The sequence below is a fragment of the Rosa chinensis genome, chromosome 1 (assembly GCF_002994745.2).
Source record: "Rosa chinensis cultivar Old Blush chromosome 1, RchiOBHm-V2, whole genome shotgun sequence".
Classification (NCBI taxonomy): Eukaryota; Viridiplantae; Streptophyta; class Magnoliopsida; order Rosales; family Rosaceae; genus Rosa; species Rosa chinensis.
In genome coordinates, this window is record NC_037088.1 from 53,444,216 (window position 1) to 53,462,347 (window position 18,132).

Below are 18,132 nucleotides of genomic sequence, written 5' to 3' on the forward strand. Positions count from 1 at the left end.
AAACTCGTCCAATACCATCATTCATTGGTGGACATCCAAGGGGGAGTGTTGTAAATATTATTATCTATGTGACTGTCCACGTAAATACTCATTAGTTATGTGCTTTGATGTGAACCCTACCTCTATATAAATGAGGATAATGAGACTGAATGAGAACACTTCTACTTCCTCCAAACTATTTTCTCTCCATCTTCTCTCTATTTTATAACACAATATAAATTGTTTTCCGATCATTATTTTGTCGATTCTTCTTCTTTATATTTGTTGTCATTTCTTGTATTTTGTAATCTTTAACATTCTACTTAATTAAAGTGCCCAAGAATCCTTAGGTATGGCTGCAAGAGAATGAGGGAGAAGAGAAGGTGCAGATTTTATTTAATTTTTTATTTTCTTTTTCATATTGTTCATTTTCTTAGAAGGGCAAAGTTGGATTTAAAAACTTCCAAAAATTGTTGGAGGCCCAAATAACATTTTAAGAAGTATGAATAGAACTTCCCGATGAAAAAAAGTAACAAAGTAAAATACAAAAGTGATTCACTAGTCTACCATAAAGTAAAGTTGGTATAGAAGACTACTTAAAGATCGACACTATTATAAAACAATGTTGCTGGTCAAATTCTCTCTTTGTATTCAAAGGCATCAGTACTGCTTAACTCTAATTTTGCATGAGATTGCCAGTGAGAGGTTTCAATGCCCTTCAACTTATTTTGTTAGTTGCCATGTCATATACCCACAAACGCAGTCTCACAGTGATTTTTTTGTCTTTGCTATTGAGCCATCAACAGAAAAATGGAGATAGCAGTACACAAAATCCCATTAAACTTGATAAATTACTTATTAAAAAGGATTCCATCTATTAACAATCACACACATATGCAACCACTACTCCATCAACTAGCCAGCGGGCTTAGCCTGCTTCTTGAGAGTGTTGGGCACAATCTCCGATGGCAGGTTGAGGTAGTTCCTCAAGAACTCAATGCCATCATTGATGAGGTACCAGTAATGGTGCATCCAGGTGAAGGTCTCCCTCACATACTCCTTGGACTTGAAGCTCTGCATCAGCTTAATCACATGCAGATTCTGCACATTGATCTCTGGATGCTTCAGCATGTTGTAGTCCTTCTTCGCATAGCACACTCCCTCTTGGAAGAGGTATTGGAGATCTCGAGGTGGTTCTTCTCTGAAATGATCATGGTTGTGGTGGAGAGTCGGTGGCAAAAGATAGAAAGCTTGGTGTGCTAAACTCTTATCGCCTGTGCTCTTATGTAAACCCTAAAACTTTCAAAAAAATTTTAAAACCCATTCTCCCATCATGCATGTATGACAAGAATGAGGTGGAACATTTCCCAACTTTGTGTATATTGGAGATTGCAACTTTGTGGGCTAGTAATCTTGTGGCTGAAGTGGATGCGGAACATCTCGCAGCTTTGTGTATATTGGTGACTGCAGTATGGAGGGGCGGTACTCTTGTGGCTGAAGTGGATGGGGAACATCTTGCAGCTTTGTGTATATTGGTGACTGCAGTATGGAGGGGCGATACTCTTGTGGCTGAAGCAGCTTTGTGTATATTGGTGACTGCAGTATGGAGGGGTGGTACTCTTGTGGCTGAAGTGGATGCGGAACATCTCGCAACTTTGTGTATATTGGTGACTGCAGTATGGAGAGGCGGTACTCTTGTGGCTGAAGTGGATGTGGAACATCCCGCAGCTTTGTGTATATTGGTGACTGCAGTATGGAGGGACAGTACTCTTATGGCTAATGTGGACCAAAGAGTGAATCCAGATTTTGTTCTGGCAGATCACGTAGCTGAATTAACAATCACAAAAAAGCAAGCATTAGTTCATACTTTTATGCGCATATTGACTTGGTATAAGAAGATGTTCAAAGAGGATGTGATTTCACATTTCATCTACAACTTCATTTCTAACATAAACTAAATGTAATTAGCAGGCTCATTATATCATCAGTGGTTGCAAAGATATTCTTGTAACATAAGAATCAGCAATTTCTCTTTCTACTGTCTTGTGACCTAAGTTTTGCTATAGTTCTTGGATTTATAGCCAAAATGTTAGACAACAGCAGCAGCATGTTCAATCTCACCTTTGGAAACACATCATACACAGTCTCATCTTCATCACAGGTTGAAACTTCATTCCCATCTAATAGATAAGAATAACTATCTCCAAATGGTGATTGCAACTCATTACAATCATCATTAGTGACATTGGTTTGCAGAACAGCTTCCAGCTCTTGGGACACCGGTGACTGCAGTGCTGAGGAGCAGCAGTCATCCAGAGGCTGAGGTTGATGGAATAGCAACTTCTCATTTCCCTGTGCCCGAGTATAAAATCAGGATCCAAAATTATAAGCAAGCAAGATCTTAATTTTGATATACTTCTCATGCTCCATATATCAACACAACAAACAACATCTTTGTTATTACCTCTTGATTCATTTCGGACACACTCGTGCTTCTGGCTTCTCCTTCGTTACTGACCGGAGAATCCTTCTTATCTGATCTAATCTTCAAGAGACAGATAACAAAGTCACCCTGCGTAAATTTGAGGCGAGATCATGGTTAACGAGTATGAATCTCTATAACACACACCAAACACATAACCCATTTATAACTCCACTGATGTCTATGGCATACTAAAACCTCAATCCACTACACAGAGTTAGAAACAAAAATAAAACAAGGAACCTCAGTTATCTTCTTCTGTTTCAACTTGAGGTTTATTTAATTGTGGCTAATGGGTTCAGGACAATCTGTAACACTGTTAACACATTGAAACAGGGCATGTGTTTGAGGTCATAGCAAGATGAACTAAAAGAGAAATTAATAATTGCTTTCAGTAATGTTTTAGTTCCTATCTTGCTTTGACCTCAACCAGTTGGGCTTTTACATCACGTGTAATTAGCATATGACCTATTCACTTTCTCATTGTTAATTGGAAATCCCCGATGCAACCACTCACCTCGATTGTGAGATACTTAGAGCTTCACACAAAACTGACAAAGAGAAATAGTCACTGACCTGGGCCTGCTTCGGATACGAAGCAACTCCATCTCCAGGAAGATAGTGCCCATGAATAACCCAGCTGGTCTTCTTCGATTTCGGCGCACGCCCCTGGTAAAAAGTCAATGTCCTCTTCTTCCCGATAACAGATTTGGATCGTCGAGCTGTAATCCCACGCTCGTTCCCTGTGATTTTCCAGTATCCCTTCTTCGTTCTCCGATTCGAGCGAGAGCTTTTGTTGTACTTGTAAGCCTTTCTGGTGAAGAAGAACCACTCCATGTCATGAGCCTCTGTCTCAGTGCCCAACAAAGCTGCCCGAACCCAACACACAAAAACAACAAAATCAGAACCAACCCTATTCATAATTCATCATATTCAGAAATGGGTAGTGATTAAAATTGAGAAAGGTTGAGTCTTTAGTTACCTGCAGGGAGCTCAGCCGGCTCGTATTTGCAGAGGTCTATTTCTGGGATGATTTTGGTTGATTTCATTTTCGACATCATTTATTTATGGCCTTCAAGTTCAAGTCATACGACCCGACCCGATTACGTGTCATGCTTGTCTGTAAGTCTGTTGCGACTTGCGACTAACCCCTCTAGCAAGTTTAGATGAAACAGTGAGGAATCCATTTCAGTGTAAAAGATTTGCTGGAGAGGGTTTGTTATTGGACGATGGAGAAATGTCCAATTGGGTTTCAAGACGTGCTTCACTAGTAGTCAAGACCCAAGACTCAAGTCCTTCCTCTCGAAGGGTCCTCATTCTATTTCTAAATGGGTGCTTTCCACCGAATCGTTTCCTTTTTGTCGATTCAATCAAGCGCAATCGGTGAGAAGCAAAACTTTCCAGCTGATGCGGTCAAGTACAGAATATTGCTAGCTGGAATTACTCTTTTCCTCTTTGGTCTTGTTAGAGGGGCTATTAATTTTTGTAATTGCAATGCCATTTTGTGCCAGAATTCAATTGCTTTATTCCATGTATCTACAAAATCTTTTATGTTTTTATCTATTATATTATGAAATGCAATATCTTTTCAGTATGGTTCCTTGCTTAGTTTCTATGCACAAGTAGTTTTCCCTGAGGAAATACAGTCACTTGATTGTCAAATAAAAGGAATGAATAGTATATAAATCTTTTGGGTACCTAATATTACTATGTTGTTGATCCGTGTGTACTTCTGAAACCATCCTGACTGCATTAGATTACATTTAATTATGCTCCTATAACTAGACTATGTAAACATGGATTATTTGCTGCTTTTGTTAGCCAAGTTGCAGGAAACATTTGCTCTTTGCAAAATTCTCAAGTCAACCAAGTATTAAGCTACAATTTTCAGGTGGTGGCAGTTGGAAAGTTCAAGGAGGTGAATGATGTTTTTAGTTCTAATGATATTTTCACGCGAGCATGTTTGGAGTAGACAGACTCGATGCTATTCTTCTCATCAAAATTGGATTGATATAAGAAGATGCTGGATATACAGATAGAGACGGCTAAAGTTGAAAATCACTTAAGGAAATTCTGTATATATTGCTATTGTGTTGCTCAAGTTTATTAAACTTTTCAAACATAGTCTTTAAGTGGATTTAGATATATGGGAGCAAAGCAGAACATTAAGTTTTCTAAACTTCTAATTTTGAATGAGAGAGGAAAATTCCCCCTAAATTTATTAATAAAAGAAGAAAGAAGAAAGACTAACTAGATAGGGGGGGACATTAACCTAACCCCTCCAGTAAGAAAGTTGAAAGACATCTGACCAAACAACCAAGCAAAAAACCACCGAAAGCGAAAATTAGGAAGCCCATAAAATCTCTATTGCAAAAAGAAGCAACAAAATCCGGGGGCGAGTCCCACCAAACCATAGTATCTGAAGTGAGACCAAAGTTTACAAAAGCATCTGCAACTTGATTCCCTTCCCGAAATATATGAGAGCATCGGAATTGCATTTGAGAGATGCGGTGTAAGCAATTACCCCATTCCACTCGAATTTGCCAAGGCACCAAATTGGGTGATTTAAGAAAATGAAGAACTAGAGTTGAGTCAACGTCCAACCACATATGTTTCCAATCTCGAATCCAAACTAGCTCAATTGCTTTAATAACCGCCATTACCTCAGCTACCACTAAACTTGGAATGTCAACATTAGAATAAAAGCCACCAAGAAATGTACCCTTGAAATCCCGAAACACACCACCATAGCCAGCCTGACCTGAGGCACTCCTCCAAGAGCCATCTGTATTGATTTTCACCCAACCCATTATATGAGGGATCCAATTAACCTCAATGATTGAAGGAGCTCTACGTGGCCTGCATGTAGCCCCAAACCTTTTCAAAACAATTAGCTCTTGCACATTATTAGACATAGTACCTGAACCAAGCTTACTGGAAGCTAAGATCTGTCCATTAATCAATTGATATGCCTTGGGTAGCTCGACAATAATTCCGTTATATTTTACCTTGTTTCTGAAGTGCCAGATACACCATAGCACCACCACAAATGATGCAAGCCAAAGTTCACGTAGTTGGGGACTACGACCAGTCAACCCATGATGCAATATGTCCACAAGAGAACCATGAAGCCCACCCAAATCAAACAACTCTGCCATACGCCGCCAAATTGTTGTCGCGAAGGAACAAGACAAAAAAATATGATCAACGGAATCACCGTGATGATGACAAAGAACACATCTTGATGCAAGAGATACCCCACGTCTTTGAAGAAAATCCTCTGAAAGAACACGTCCTTTTAAAACTTTCCAAGCCAAGATGGACATGTGGGGAGGAATAAATTTAGACCATATTAATTTTCCCCAACTTACTGTAGGAAATTTGTGATGCAAGAAACTATATGTATTACGAGCCGTTAGTTGCCCCGAAGGAGAATGTGTCCAGATTAGCTTATCTTCCTCATATGAATTAATAGGCAGAGGAACATGCTCTTGAATAAAAGCACAGAGACCAATAAAATTATCTCTCCAAAAAGAAATTTTTGTGCCATTGCCAATTAACCACCTGCCATGTTCCATGATTATTGTTGGTATTAAGGTGTAAATCATGTGAAGTGAGATAGAACAGTAATCTAGAAGTGAGGAAGATTACTCAATTTGTGAATGTTCATTTATGATTTTGGTTTGATTTTTTTTGTTTTGTTTTTGAAACGTGATTTCTTTTCTATTTTGTATTGAATGGTTTGGCTATTTAGATTCATTTCATTATGAAACTGTAACTTTATTTAATTTCTGTTGTTAGTTCAATTAGAAATAAATCAGTTGATAATTGTTGTACGACTAGAATGCAATTAAACTGCCTATATTGAAGAACGGGATCAGTAAACTGGTAAACCCGACATATCACACGACTTGACCCAATTACTTGTCATATTTGTCTGTTGCGACTAACCCCTCTAGCAAGTTTAGATGGAAAAAGTGAAGAATCTCTAAACCTTTTCCACTTCTCTATAAAGATTTGTTGCAGAGTTTGTGATTGGAGGATGGAGATGTCCAATAGGGTTTCCAAACGTGCCTCACAAGTAGTCAAGACCTTCCACTCGAAGGAGTATAGGAGGGTCCTCACTCTTCCATTTCTAATTAGTGCTTTCATTCAATTAACCAAATTCTTCTCTTACAATAATATTTGGAGAGAAGCACATATCCTAAATGATGCACTAATCTTGGACATACACAGAACATTGCCAGCTGAAACTTCTTCCACGGCCCATGCACCCATGATCTCTTAGATTTTGTTGTATTAAGGGGAATTGTATTTAGCCTTTTGTTTGTTTTTCTCCATCAAAAACAACAGAGTTTTTCCCAAAATAGTACAAATCTAGAAACACAGCAAACTTTGAACCAAGTTGTAGTAACCATTCCTTATTTTCACATTTTCTTCTTTGAGTTATGCTTCTTCTTTTCAAATAGAAGATTTTATAAGACGTGTTTTTAGTTTTCATGCCTTAGGATACGAATATATTTAGTATACAACATGTAAATGAAGATATTAGTAGGCAAAGCATATCAGATGACACGATCATGTTAGACAATAACTCCTCATTGTTACGAAAATTCCTTACTCCTCCGAATGCAATAATCCATTAATGTAAGACAAGATAAACTCGGCCAGAAAAAGGAAATGGGATTATTAATGCGCCTAGCGACTCGGTTTTAACCCTAGATTTCAAGAAAACTAGCGAAAAGCCCAACTTGGTAAAAGGGATTGATAGGCTAAGTGTGAGCCCATAGTAAGCTTCTATTTTGGTTTCTTCTTCATTTTCGTTTGGGTGAGGCTATTTCCACCCTACCAAATGCTTTGTTCATCCTACAATTAAAATTTTATCCTGAAACTTCTAATTTCACCCTCAAATAATTTAGAAAAGAAAAAAAAAAGATATCACTATTGAAAATTTAAACTGGAAACGATAAAAGGAAAAAAAAATAAACATACCATTGTACTAGAACCCCACGCTTTCTAGTTTTTTTTACTCTTTCGTTTTTTTTCCTCTTCTCTATCTTCTCCCTTCATCAGCTACTATGACGTAGAATCAAACAAGAGTTAGATGAAGTAGAACAAAATAATACTAACCAACAATTCTTTTTACTTTTTGCTATAGCTTGCAAATTTCGTCTAACAAATTGTTTGGTAGACTAGCGATGAAGAAGCTGAGATGATAATATTTTTTTTTTGTATAAAAAGCTGAGATGATAATAGGGATATCTGTTGGGTGAAGTTTTATTTACTACAATTATTTTTTCTGTTAATAATTGTAGTTAAGGACAATTTTGGGATTTTAAAGAAAAATTTTGATTGTAGGGTGAACAAAATATTTAGTAGGGTGGAAATAGTCGCACCCTTTTCGTTTTCACAATTCTACAAAGACTGAATTATTTTTTTTTTTGGATTTTTGTTGGGCACTGTCAGATTATTCTGATTGATTTGATTCTGCACAAGAAGAAAGCTTTTAACCATTTGCTCTATAATGTGATTGACTCACAAGCTCCCGTTCAGGTACTGGAATTGCTTAGTTTTGCTTAAAGGTCATTGTGTATAGTTTTACAGTACAGGTTTTGGTTACTGGGTTTTTGAGTAATGGTGATTTCTTGACACAATTTGCAGGGTTTTTTGTGGAATTCAGCTTTTGGGTTTCTTCTTTTGGATGCTTGTTTCCATTCTAATCCTTTTACAGCTCTGGAAATGTTCTTCTGTGATTTTGATCAATGTATTAAAAAACGCGCCTCAGGCGCGCCTTGAGGCTCAAAAAGCGCGAAGCGGTGAAGAAAGTGAGTGTGTTTTGCTGCTGAGGCGTAGAGGCGTAAAAGGCGCTGATTCAGGCGTGAAAAGCGTTGATTCAGGCGTGAAAGGCGAACGCCCAGGCTTTTTTTTTTTTTTTGTGTGCAGCTTCTGTTCACGGTTTGAAGTTGTTCTGCACTTCTGCTCAGCTCACGGTTTGTAGTTGTTCTTGTTCTGCTCTCGGTTTGTAGCTTCCTTTCGATCCCTCATGGCTGTATTAATTTGTTTTAATTAAACTTATTTATATTCATTCTCGGTCTCGGCCGACTTGCACAGTATGAAGGTCATGAATCGAAGAAAAAGAAGGTGGTGTTGCAGTGTTGCTCGGAACTGGTTAGGCTGGCGTCAGTTTCCTGAAGAATTTGCTTGTGCTGGCGTCAGTTTTGTTCACTCCTCTGCTATCGGGTATTACTTGTGGGATTATTTTGAACACAGTTTGTAGTTGTTCTGCTCAGTTATAGTCTATTATTATGTTCTCTGCAATCTGCATCATATGAATAGGATATAGCTAGCACAGCCAGTTGTATGAATGAGGATGGATGGCATCACCAATAATTAACTTGAATCATACACGTAGCAATTTCTTTATTTCTTTATAATTAACTTGCTTGAATCATACACGTAGCAATAAGAACATATAATTAACTTGAATCATACATTATCATTGGCATTGTGTATCTAGTTGTCCTGCTCTCACTTTAAATTGATATAAGTTTTGAATTTGTGTAGTGTTGGCTAAATTACTTGGATAGCATTGTGGAAGAGGTGGGGGAGAAGAATGTTGTCCAATTTATAATGGTTTTTTAGTTACAATACTTATATATAGAACATGATTAGTTCTATACGTAATACAGCTAGTTTATACGTAAGGCTTACGCCTTACGCCTCAAGGGAAGCGCCTTGCTAAGGCTCTCCCGGCTACGCCTCGACTACGCCTCAGCCTTTTAAAACATTGATTTTGATCATTGATTTATTTGTATGATCCTCCAACACTGTGTCACTCGAAGGTTAGATGATGAAGCATTTACAGTCTTGGACACCATTTTACAGTTTTCAATTTTGTGCTTGGTATCTGCTAAATGCATATATCCAACTAGTTGATAATGTTCATGATGTTTAGTTTCCTCCTTCCTAAGAATTAAAGGCATGTATATGTTGTGAGTTCAAAACAGAAACAGGGAATAATATACACAAAATTCCATTAAACATTAAAGCTTCATAATAAACAATATCTACAAGAATATTAGGGTAATACAAACAAGAGCGATACATGCAATATTTGGTTTTAGGCATGGGGTGTTCAGACTTATTCTGAAGGCCTCTCTATGACCTTTAATTGTATTCATACATCTTGAAAACGGTTCTAACCAGACAGTCTGATTATTACTAATATGTCTTTGAGACTCCAGCAACCATGTAGCAGCAGGTTCTATATAAAGCCGGCCGCTTCCAGATTACTGACTATGCAACAGTTGTGTTGCCCATAGTGGCCTTTCAGGCTAGAATTATGACTTTGGTCCAAAAGATATGCTTTATGGATTGATAGGAGATGCATTCTAGAAAACAAAAGAGTTCTTTAAATTGTTGCCAGCTTCGAACTGTTGTCTGCTTCCAGGACTTTCAGTTTCTTCTGGGGCAGATGAACAGCAATATTATGCCTCTGCAGCTTCACTGACCTATGAACAGAAACCAGATTTAGTTGAGGAATGTAGCAAATAGTCCAAGGCTTCAGTATAATATTTTATTTACTGCATGAAAGAAAGGGTTCTTCAGTGTTATCAGATTATTTATCTCACCTTGGCTTGTGATGCTGCTCTGCAGTTGGGTTCTTCTAGGAGCACCTCCCATGTTTGACCCCATGACTGGATTTTGGATAATATTGATGTTTTGCATATGCCTTTTGATCTTAAGTGCATACCAATTGCAGACTATTTGTTTGAGGAACGACTATTGGTGATCCTGGGGATTCACTATTAGGGATATGAAGAAATGAATGTATATGTCCTTTGATTTTAGGACATTTGAAAACTATGGATATGAGGAACAAATATCGGTACTTTGGTTGACACAATGTTTGATCAGATGGAATATTGTACTTATATTGACAAGACGATCTGAGGAATGAATATGGGCAGTAATGTTGACAGAGAAAGCTCCACCTTGAAGGAACTGCTTAGGAGAGAAGACATCTTTATTTGTCTGGACTAGTGACATTCAGAGAAGGGTAGACTTCCGGATGGAATTTGAACCATATGCATTCGCCGGTCTCTCTTTAAACCAAAAGTTCACTGGGGATGCTGTGACACCAGCAATGCTGACCCCCCACACACTAACAACAACCAAAAAAAAAAAAAAACGAAGAAAAGAAAAGAAAACCAGGTACAGACTAGTGGCAGCTGCCCTGAGTAGTTATTGAATGCCAAAACGATTAAGAAGTTAACAAAGCCTCCGGCGCAAGAAATACAGAAAAGCTGCAATTGTATGCCAATCAAGACAGCTGTGAATTTCATATGAGTTGGGAGTTTATTAAAATTGTTATTAGGAGATGTTCTTTTTCTTTAAAATTGTTCTTAGGATATGTTATTTTTCTTTAAAATAAATAACTTTGCAACACACAAATGATGTAACATAGCAAACTACCAAAGTAGTTCAATTGGTTGAGATTACTTCCGTCATCTGCACACACACACAAACACGAATGACGTAACATAGCAAACTACCAAAGTAGTTCAGTTGGTTGAGATGACTTCCGTCATCTATTGTAAGGGCTTGACTCTCCCCATGAGTAAATATGTTGTATTCTGTTGTAAACCCTTGGGGAGTTGGGGTCACGCCGCCCCAGGGCTAGAAATGGACGCAATGCTTGTCCCAGGTCTCAAAGAGACCAGGTTTCCCACCCTTTGGTAAAACTTGGTCAGCAATCAACCCAGTGCTCGTCCCATCTCCCCATGAGCAAATATGTTGTAAACCCTTGGGGTCACGCCCTAGGGCCAGAAATCGGCGTAGTGCTTGTGACAACGGGGCCAAACTGCCCTCAGTGGACTTGCTCTAAGAAGTCTCCAGTTCAAGAAATGCAGAAAACCTGTGATTGTTGCCAATCAACAGAGCATTTCATATAACTTGGAGATCTTTGAACTACTTGTAGGAGAATATCACCAACGGTAATAATGCTAGTTTGAGACACATTATTACCGACCCCATTTTTGATGTTCTCCTATAAATATAGGTTGATTAGCTATATTGGAGTGTTGCTCCAATAACTAATATAGTAGTGGCGGAACCACGTTGTAGGCTGCTTCAGCTATAGCCCAAACCCAAAATTATTTGTTTGTTTTTATATAGCATACTGTGGGTAACTTAAAACCACAGTTACTTAAGTTGGCTAAGTTATTCTTAACCTCTCTATGATGAGTTCAAGCCCCCACTTGACTATTTGTTTTTGTTTTCTCTTTCTGCCTCTTTTTTTGTTTTTGCACCCATTTCTTCTTTACTTGCAATATTTTCTTCTCTTGTTTCTATTGCCCCCACTTGCCCCTTTTTTTTTTTTTTTTTTTTTGTGTTTTCTGCCTCTTTTCCTTTTTTTTTTCACCTATTTTCTTCTCCATTTTTTCTCTACTTACAATAATTTCTTCTCTTGTTTCTAATGCTCTTTCCCCTATTTTTTTTCTCCCTTCCTTCTTCTTGGTTACTATTTTCTTTCATTGTTTTGTAAATTTTCTACAAGTGTTTCTTTATAGAATACTAGTCTGCGATCACATGCTCTGCATGTGTAAGAAAAACTTTCGTTGTATAAAAAAAAGAAAAAAAAAAAGAAGAAAGTTCTCTGCAGATGGATTAAGTTGATAGTTATTCATGGGGTTGGTAGTTCTCCCACGTATTTATCTATTTCCCTTTTTTTTTTTCTTTTCTTATTTTTCTATTTCTCTTGTAATGGATAATATATGTTTTATGAGTATGAAGGTTTATTAATATTTCAAGGTTATTTTGGTACAATTGTTCAATTTTAGCTAACAAAGTCTCTTCTCTTAATAATAGTATAGATTTGACAATTTCATCTTTAATTCTTAGTGTCTTAAAATTTTTAGAAACATTATTGACAAAAAAAAAAGAAAAAAAAAACTTATAAGCATTCTTAGATTAGCCCACCCCATTTTTGTTTGGTGGATCCGCCACTAAATGTAAAATAATTGTTTACCGATCCATAGATGACTTTGGTGTTTCTGTCACTGCTACCTCCATCAATATTTGTATCTGAGAACTTTTCGAGAGAAGAGTCAATACCTTCAATTAAATATGGCAAATCATCCCATCCAATAAAATTATTGTGATGGGAAAAATCTCTCGGTTCTCTGTTTACTGATAGTGGTTCCAGTGACTGAAATAAATCAGATCCCAAATTTTCTCCTGGTTGAGAATACTCCTGAATTAACAATCACAGAAAGAAAAAGTTGAATTTGGATACAATTCTGGTGCTGCTGCATATCTAGTTGTTTAAAACTTTAAATAAGCAAGGGTTATAGAGCATGCTTATTCTCACCTTTGGAATAGCATCTGCAGCATGACTTTCAGAATAAGATGAAGTGTTGCTAACTAGTTCATCAACATCATTGGTTGAAATATGATTATTTTTAGTAGGAGAAGAGTCATTATCCGCAAATTGATATTTCCTCTTACGACATTCATCAATATGGACATTGGTCTTGTGTGAAACATTACCCAGCTTTATTGGTGACTGTAGTTGAGGTGGCGGAGGTTGATTTCCTGGCTCATCAAGTAGCTGTTAGATCAAGAATCACAAACAAGATAGTGTTGGTTACATTTTCAATATACTTCTTGTGCTTCAAATTAAAAATTTCATAGCAGAAATCGAAATGTTTGTTCTTACCTCTTCAACCATATTGGAATCAGATGAATTGCAGCTATCAGGTTGACCTTCAACAGAAATCGAAAGAACATTTCCCAGCTCTTTGGATGCTTGATTTTCAACATTAATGAAGGCCATACTGTAGCCACCTCCACCGTAGAATGGACCTTCCTGCTCATCATGATCAGACTTGTCGGACTTTTTCTTCAAGCGGCAGAGAACAAAGTCCCCGATCTGCTCATTAGAATCGGCCTTAGTGAGATAATACTCATGAATAACCCAGTCAGTCTTCTGTTTTCTCTGCACTCCATCAGTTTGGTAGAAGGTCAAGATCCTCTTCCCCCCGATCTGCTTATCAGAACGTGCCTGAGTCATGATTCTGCGGTCCTTGCCTTGCTTCTTCCAGTAGCCATCCTCCGTGGTCCTGTTGGACCGAGTGCTTTTGCTTTTGCTGTGTTTAAAAACTCGCGGACTGAAGAAGTACCATTCCATGTCCGGAGAGTCCGCCATGGTGAACCACTCCCTGTCCAGAAATACCGCCCTTGTGAACACCAGGGCTGCAAAATTGCAACACAACTCTCAAGTCTTGACCTCTACCAGATTATTCACGTACATATATACATGTTATGTGAATGACTGTGAATCAAGGCTAAAAATTTAGTTTGAACTACTTGATGGTTTGGTAAATCCACACGCACAGTACATACAAAACAAGTACGTGGATATATATAGAATCCGGAGATAGATGGCTGGCTTTGCTTAATTACCTGGTAAGTCGCGAGGCTCGTGCTCGCACACATTGATTTCAGGGATGATGGCCTCCACTTCGGGATCCTTGCGCTGATTCTTCTTCTTCAAGTAATGACTCAGCAGCTCCTCATCGGAGGGCCGGAATCGGAAACCCTTAGGAAGTGTGATGCGGCCGCTGCTCATCATCATCTCTCTCTCTCTCTCTCACTCAATCTGAATAGACTGTGTTGTTTTAGCTCTGGAAGTGCAGAGGAAAGGGTGAGGTCGTATTTATATTGTCCTATCTCCCAAGTGATCGATCACTGCGTTTCGAGTTCAAAGTCGCTGATATATCTTCCTGAGCAAGCTCAGCTGAATGGGATGGAAAGGCTTGCATCATTGGTGTGTCCCACCTCTGACGACCAGTCACGCGTTTATTCCTTACATTTCACTGTCCTTTTGAGGAATCTAACTTTATCTCAACTCCCTCTTGCAAGTTCAGCCTCTGTTTAATTATCCATTTGAGACTGGGAAATAATACACACAGCCAGCTGGAACATTCAGGCACATTGGCCAAAAAAAATTGGAGAAATTTTTGGTGGGAACATTCTGATGTCTTATCTAGTGGATCAAAGTCTTGTTCAGGAACATGATACAGTGTCATTGTAAATCTTTCAATGCTTATTTATAGATAATTTATAAGTCCAGACTTGAATTATTTAGTATATATTTTCCAAAGAAAATGTAAAATTATACATATACTAAAGCCCCTAGAGCTCGCACTGTTCATAGCACTGTTTGACTGAACGGACAGTTTTGCCCATTTTTTTCCCGTAATTTACCATTTTCCATTGAAGATCTGTCTTTTTCGAAAGGGCGGTGGTCAGACCTAAAACAATTTGGGCTTATCAATTGGCCTTCTGGAAACTACAATTACGTACTGCTGAATACACCGAGTCACCGACAATGTTTTTGTGTGTGTGGGAATAACTTTAGAATGATCGAGAGATAGCGAGAGAGAAAAAGAGAGGGCGAGACGGAGAGCTTCAGTTTGAGAGAGAAATAGCACGAGAGAAAGAGAGAGAGCGAGACAGAGAGCTTCAGGCCGCGTTCTATCTATCTAGGGATAGAGAGAGAGTTTGAGACTGAAGAAGAGGGAGACGGGAAGAAGTTGATGGTCGATTCGAACAGAAATTGAGTGAACTGATCATCCCAGGTATTCTACGATGGGTTCGAATTTGTTTGAGTTACTTTTTTTTCGGTCTCTTAGCTTTTCCATCATCATACATCACCGTTTTGGGTTTTTCCTGTTCAAGAACCAATCTAAGTAGTTTTCAATTAATCTGGGTTTGGATTTTGTGGTTTTCTTTTCAGTAAAAGCAAGAGAAGAGTTCGGTTTCTTTTCTTGGTAGGATTTGGATGTTCTTCGGTTATATCATGTTGTGCTTTTCATTGTGTTATTTGTGTCTGAATTTTATCTGATATTAAACGGTGGCTTCCTTGATTTCATGGATTTGTTTTGTGATTTTTGATTAGATTAGTGTATGCGATTTGGCTTTGTTTGGTAGTCTGAGTTTTAACTTTTCAACGCTCCCAAGATTCAATTTTTTTTGAAGATTCTGAGGGAAGAGGATTGGGTTGAAAAGAAATAGATCAGGCTTTATTTTTAATCTTTCTCATTTTTGTTATCGTTTAGTGAATTATGAACAGTTTCTGTGTGTCAACGATCGTGAAAAGGTTGGTGGGATTTTGGTTTGGTACAAACACATAATAAACTTATTTTCTTGAATCGGTATATATATATTTTTTTCCAGTTTTCTAGCTATTATAATCGGTGTTGTTTCTTTTTGTTTTGTATCCAATGCTTTGCATTTTGAGTGGGTCGAGTTTATGACGAGAAGATTGGATTGAAAACAAATAGAATATGTGCGGTATTTGATTGTATTTATTTTTGTTTATTTGATTAGCTGAAAATTGTGTTTGTTGTGATTTGACTCTAGCATCAGACTTCAAATAGAACAGCTCCAGTTGGTGAATTGGTTGTCTATCACAATTTTTACTTTCTTCCTTTTGAAAAGGAAGCGGGTATATGAACTATCACAGAAAGATTTTTGTTTGAATTGTCCATTTCATTAATACTTTTTAATTCAATTTTCAGACTATCAACTCAGCCACGATCGAGAGAGAAAGAGATTGGGTGTGTTTCCCGCGGTTCTGGAAAAGAAAGGATGAGAGGAGAAATTTAATCCCAAGGTTTGAGAGCTTTTGTTATCTGGGTTTTGTTCTTCTTCTGTTAAAGTTTATTTTTTTATTATTTTTTTTTTTTGATGAGAAATTTGTTGGATACTTGAATCACTGTGGTTGATGATTTTTGTTCATTTGAGTCATTATGTTTGATTGTTTGGTATCCGAGTTCTCAAAGTTTATGCATTTGATTGATGGGCACAGTTTTTAAGCTAACTCTATAACCTGTGAAAAAATTGAGGGTTTAAACACTTTGATTACGAGCAACCAAAAGAAGCATTAGTGTTTTTTGTCAACCAAATCTTAATTGGAATAAAACAAATTAGCAACTGAATTAGTCTTATGTTCATTATTGAAATGGTCATTTTTACATGTTCTTACGTTGTTTGCTCAAGTTTAGTTACATTTGACTTCTGTAGTGTTTTGTATGGTCCCTTTCACTTTGCTCATTGTAGATGTGGATACCAGTTTAGACTTGGAATAACTGACAGCTAGCATATTTTCAATGGCTCACCTTGCATTTAGAAGTGCGTAAGGATTTCTTTCTTTAATACCATCTGTATTCTGTAAGGTTTAGGTTGTTTAGTTTCTTTGCATCCAGGTATATATTTAAAAATTGATCATGATATTACTTTAAATTTCTAATATTATGAAATCGTCTTTTTCTTATTGAGGTTATTATAGTGGTTGTTTGTGATTGATGGGACTTCTATCATACTGCATTTGTTATAATGTTTCGTTGTTTTAGAAGAGAGGCAATTTATATTTGCTTGAATTGGTTAGGTATACAGGTTTTTAACTTGCTATATATCTTTGCTATCATATTTCTTTTGATGAGTCGATCGTTTATCACAAGTTCTATTTTAGTAGTCTCTCTAACATTGCGTAGATTTGTCCTTGCACCAGTTCTATTTTAATAGTGTCTAACATTGTGTATGTTGACTGCAGGTTAACTCTTTCTAAGGTGTCAGATTCTTGAAGTATCAAATGATGAAGAGGTTTTTTTTTCCTTTTTTTTAAAGAGGATCAACAAATGATGAAGAGGTTGCCTCACTCTCCGAGATGTTTACATCAAAAGTGAAAAGCAAGCGCTAATGAGTTGTTTTGGCGTTAGCATGAATATGATTTTCTCCTTTTGCTTAACAGCTTTTGTGCATATATACCTAGAACAACTATTTTTTAGAAGATGCTCTTATGGCTACTGTAACTAAGATAAGCTAAGATAGCCAATTTGTTGGCAGCTGCCATAGATATTGAAAAGTGATCATATTGTACTGTTTTGTCGTTTATATTCTGTTTTTTATGTTTAGTTTTATACTAACAATTGAAGATGATGAACAAAAGGGAGTAGACAAAGGCACAATGGATTAAAGGGAAGCATTCAGTTTAGAAACAAAGTTGCTTAAACTTGGTACGTTTCATGCTCACAATTCATATCCCGCAGCAAAGCGCGGGCACTATTCCTAGTAACATCTAAAGTTCAAAATGTCTCAAAAGAATTATTTATCCAAATAAAATAAATTAAAGAAAATATGTTAATCTTTACGAATTTTTGTTTTTACAAAAGAAAGATAACAATGCTTCATATTATAGGTTTAGAGGGAGTTTGTTTCGCTCTTGAGCACAACTGGATCATTGAAACACAAGGTTATCTTAATATTTGGTTCCTACAATGGTTCTTGTTTTATTTATTTATTTATTTTATTATTATTATTATTTTTTTTATGGTAATAGGTCAGCCCTTTCATTGAAATTCAGCAAGCAGTACAAAAACGAAACACTCCTATGGGGTTGACAAAAAGAATCGTTCCTTAGAACCTCATGAACCCTATTCTAGAAGAACAAAATCCCAGAAATCCCGAGTACACCCACCTTTTAGTAAATTCAAGCACTATTAGTCTAACAAAAACCAAGAAACCTCGAATCTTACATAAAAAGATTCCAACTAAGGCTCTGGTTTTTGCGACCCAAACAAAAATTAAACAATAATAGGAGTGAA

General features: G+C 37.2%; 2 protein-coding genes, 2 long non-coding RNA genes and 1 pseudogene across 6 annotated transcripts in view; 2 read left to right on the plus strand and 3 right to left on the minus strand.

The window, feature by feature from the left end:
• The window catches only part of LOC112182208, a 61,886-nt gene that overhangs the window by 33,019 nt on the left and 10,735 nt on the right, over positions 1 to 18,132 (plus strand). The gene's annotated exons all lie outside the window — the stretch shown is intronic.
• Positions 703 to 1,193, minus strand: LOC112182204 (annotated as a pseudogene).
• Positions 1,015 to 3,575, minus strand: LOC112182197 (NAC domain-containing protein 96). 2 transcript variants are annotated; one of them, XM_024320652.2, is made up of 5 exons: positions 3,444 to 3,575; positions 3,038 to 3,330; positions 2,444 to 2,551; positions 2,101 to 2,331; positions 1,015 to 1,806 (listed from the first exon to the last, which is right to left on the minus strand). In XM_024320652.2, exons 1-5 carry the CDS (start codon positions 3,520 to 3,522, stop codon positions 1,756 to 1,758), a joined length of 762 nt encoding a protein of 253 aa, XP_024176420.1. In that variant the 5' UTR covers positions 3,523 to 3,575; the 3' UTR covers positions 1,015 to 1,755. The 2 variants fall into 2 exon arrangements, with proteins under 2 accessions (XP_024176420.1, XP_040373821.1); XM_040517887.1 differs by having other exon boundaries at positions 3,448 to 3,483.
• LOC112182195 (NAC domain-containing protein 4) lies at positions 9,531 to 14,328 on the minus strand. The gene is made up of 5 exons (XM_024320649.2): positions 13,928 to 14,328; positions 13,182 to 13,717; positions 12,834 to 13,073; positions 10,093 to 12,716; positions 9,531 to 9,972 (listed from the first exon to the last, which is right to left on the minus strand). Exons 1-4 carry the CDS (start codon positions 14,097 to 14,099, stop codon positions 12,429 to 12,431), a joined length of 1,236 nt encoding a protein of 411 aa, XP_024176417.1. The 5' UTR covers positions 14,100 to 14,328; the 3' UTR covers positions 9,531 to 9,972; positions 10,093 to 12,428.
• LOC121052593 lies at positions 14,838 to 17,443 on the plus strand. Its single transcript, XR_005809559.1, has 3 exons — positions 14,838 to 15,105; positions 16,048 to 16,142; positions 17,082 to 17,443. It is a non-coding gene; the product is annotated as an uncharacterized LOC121052593 (long non-coding RNA).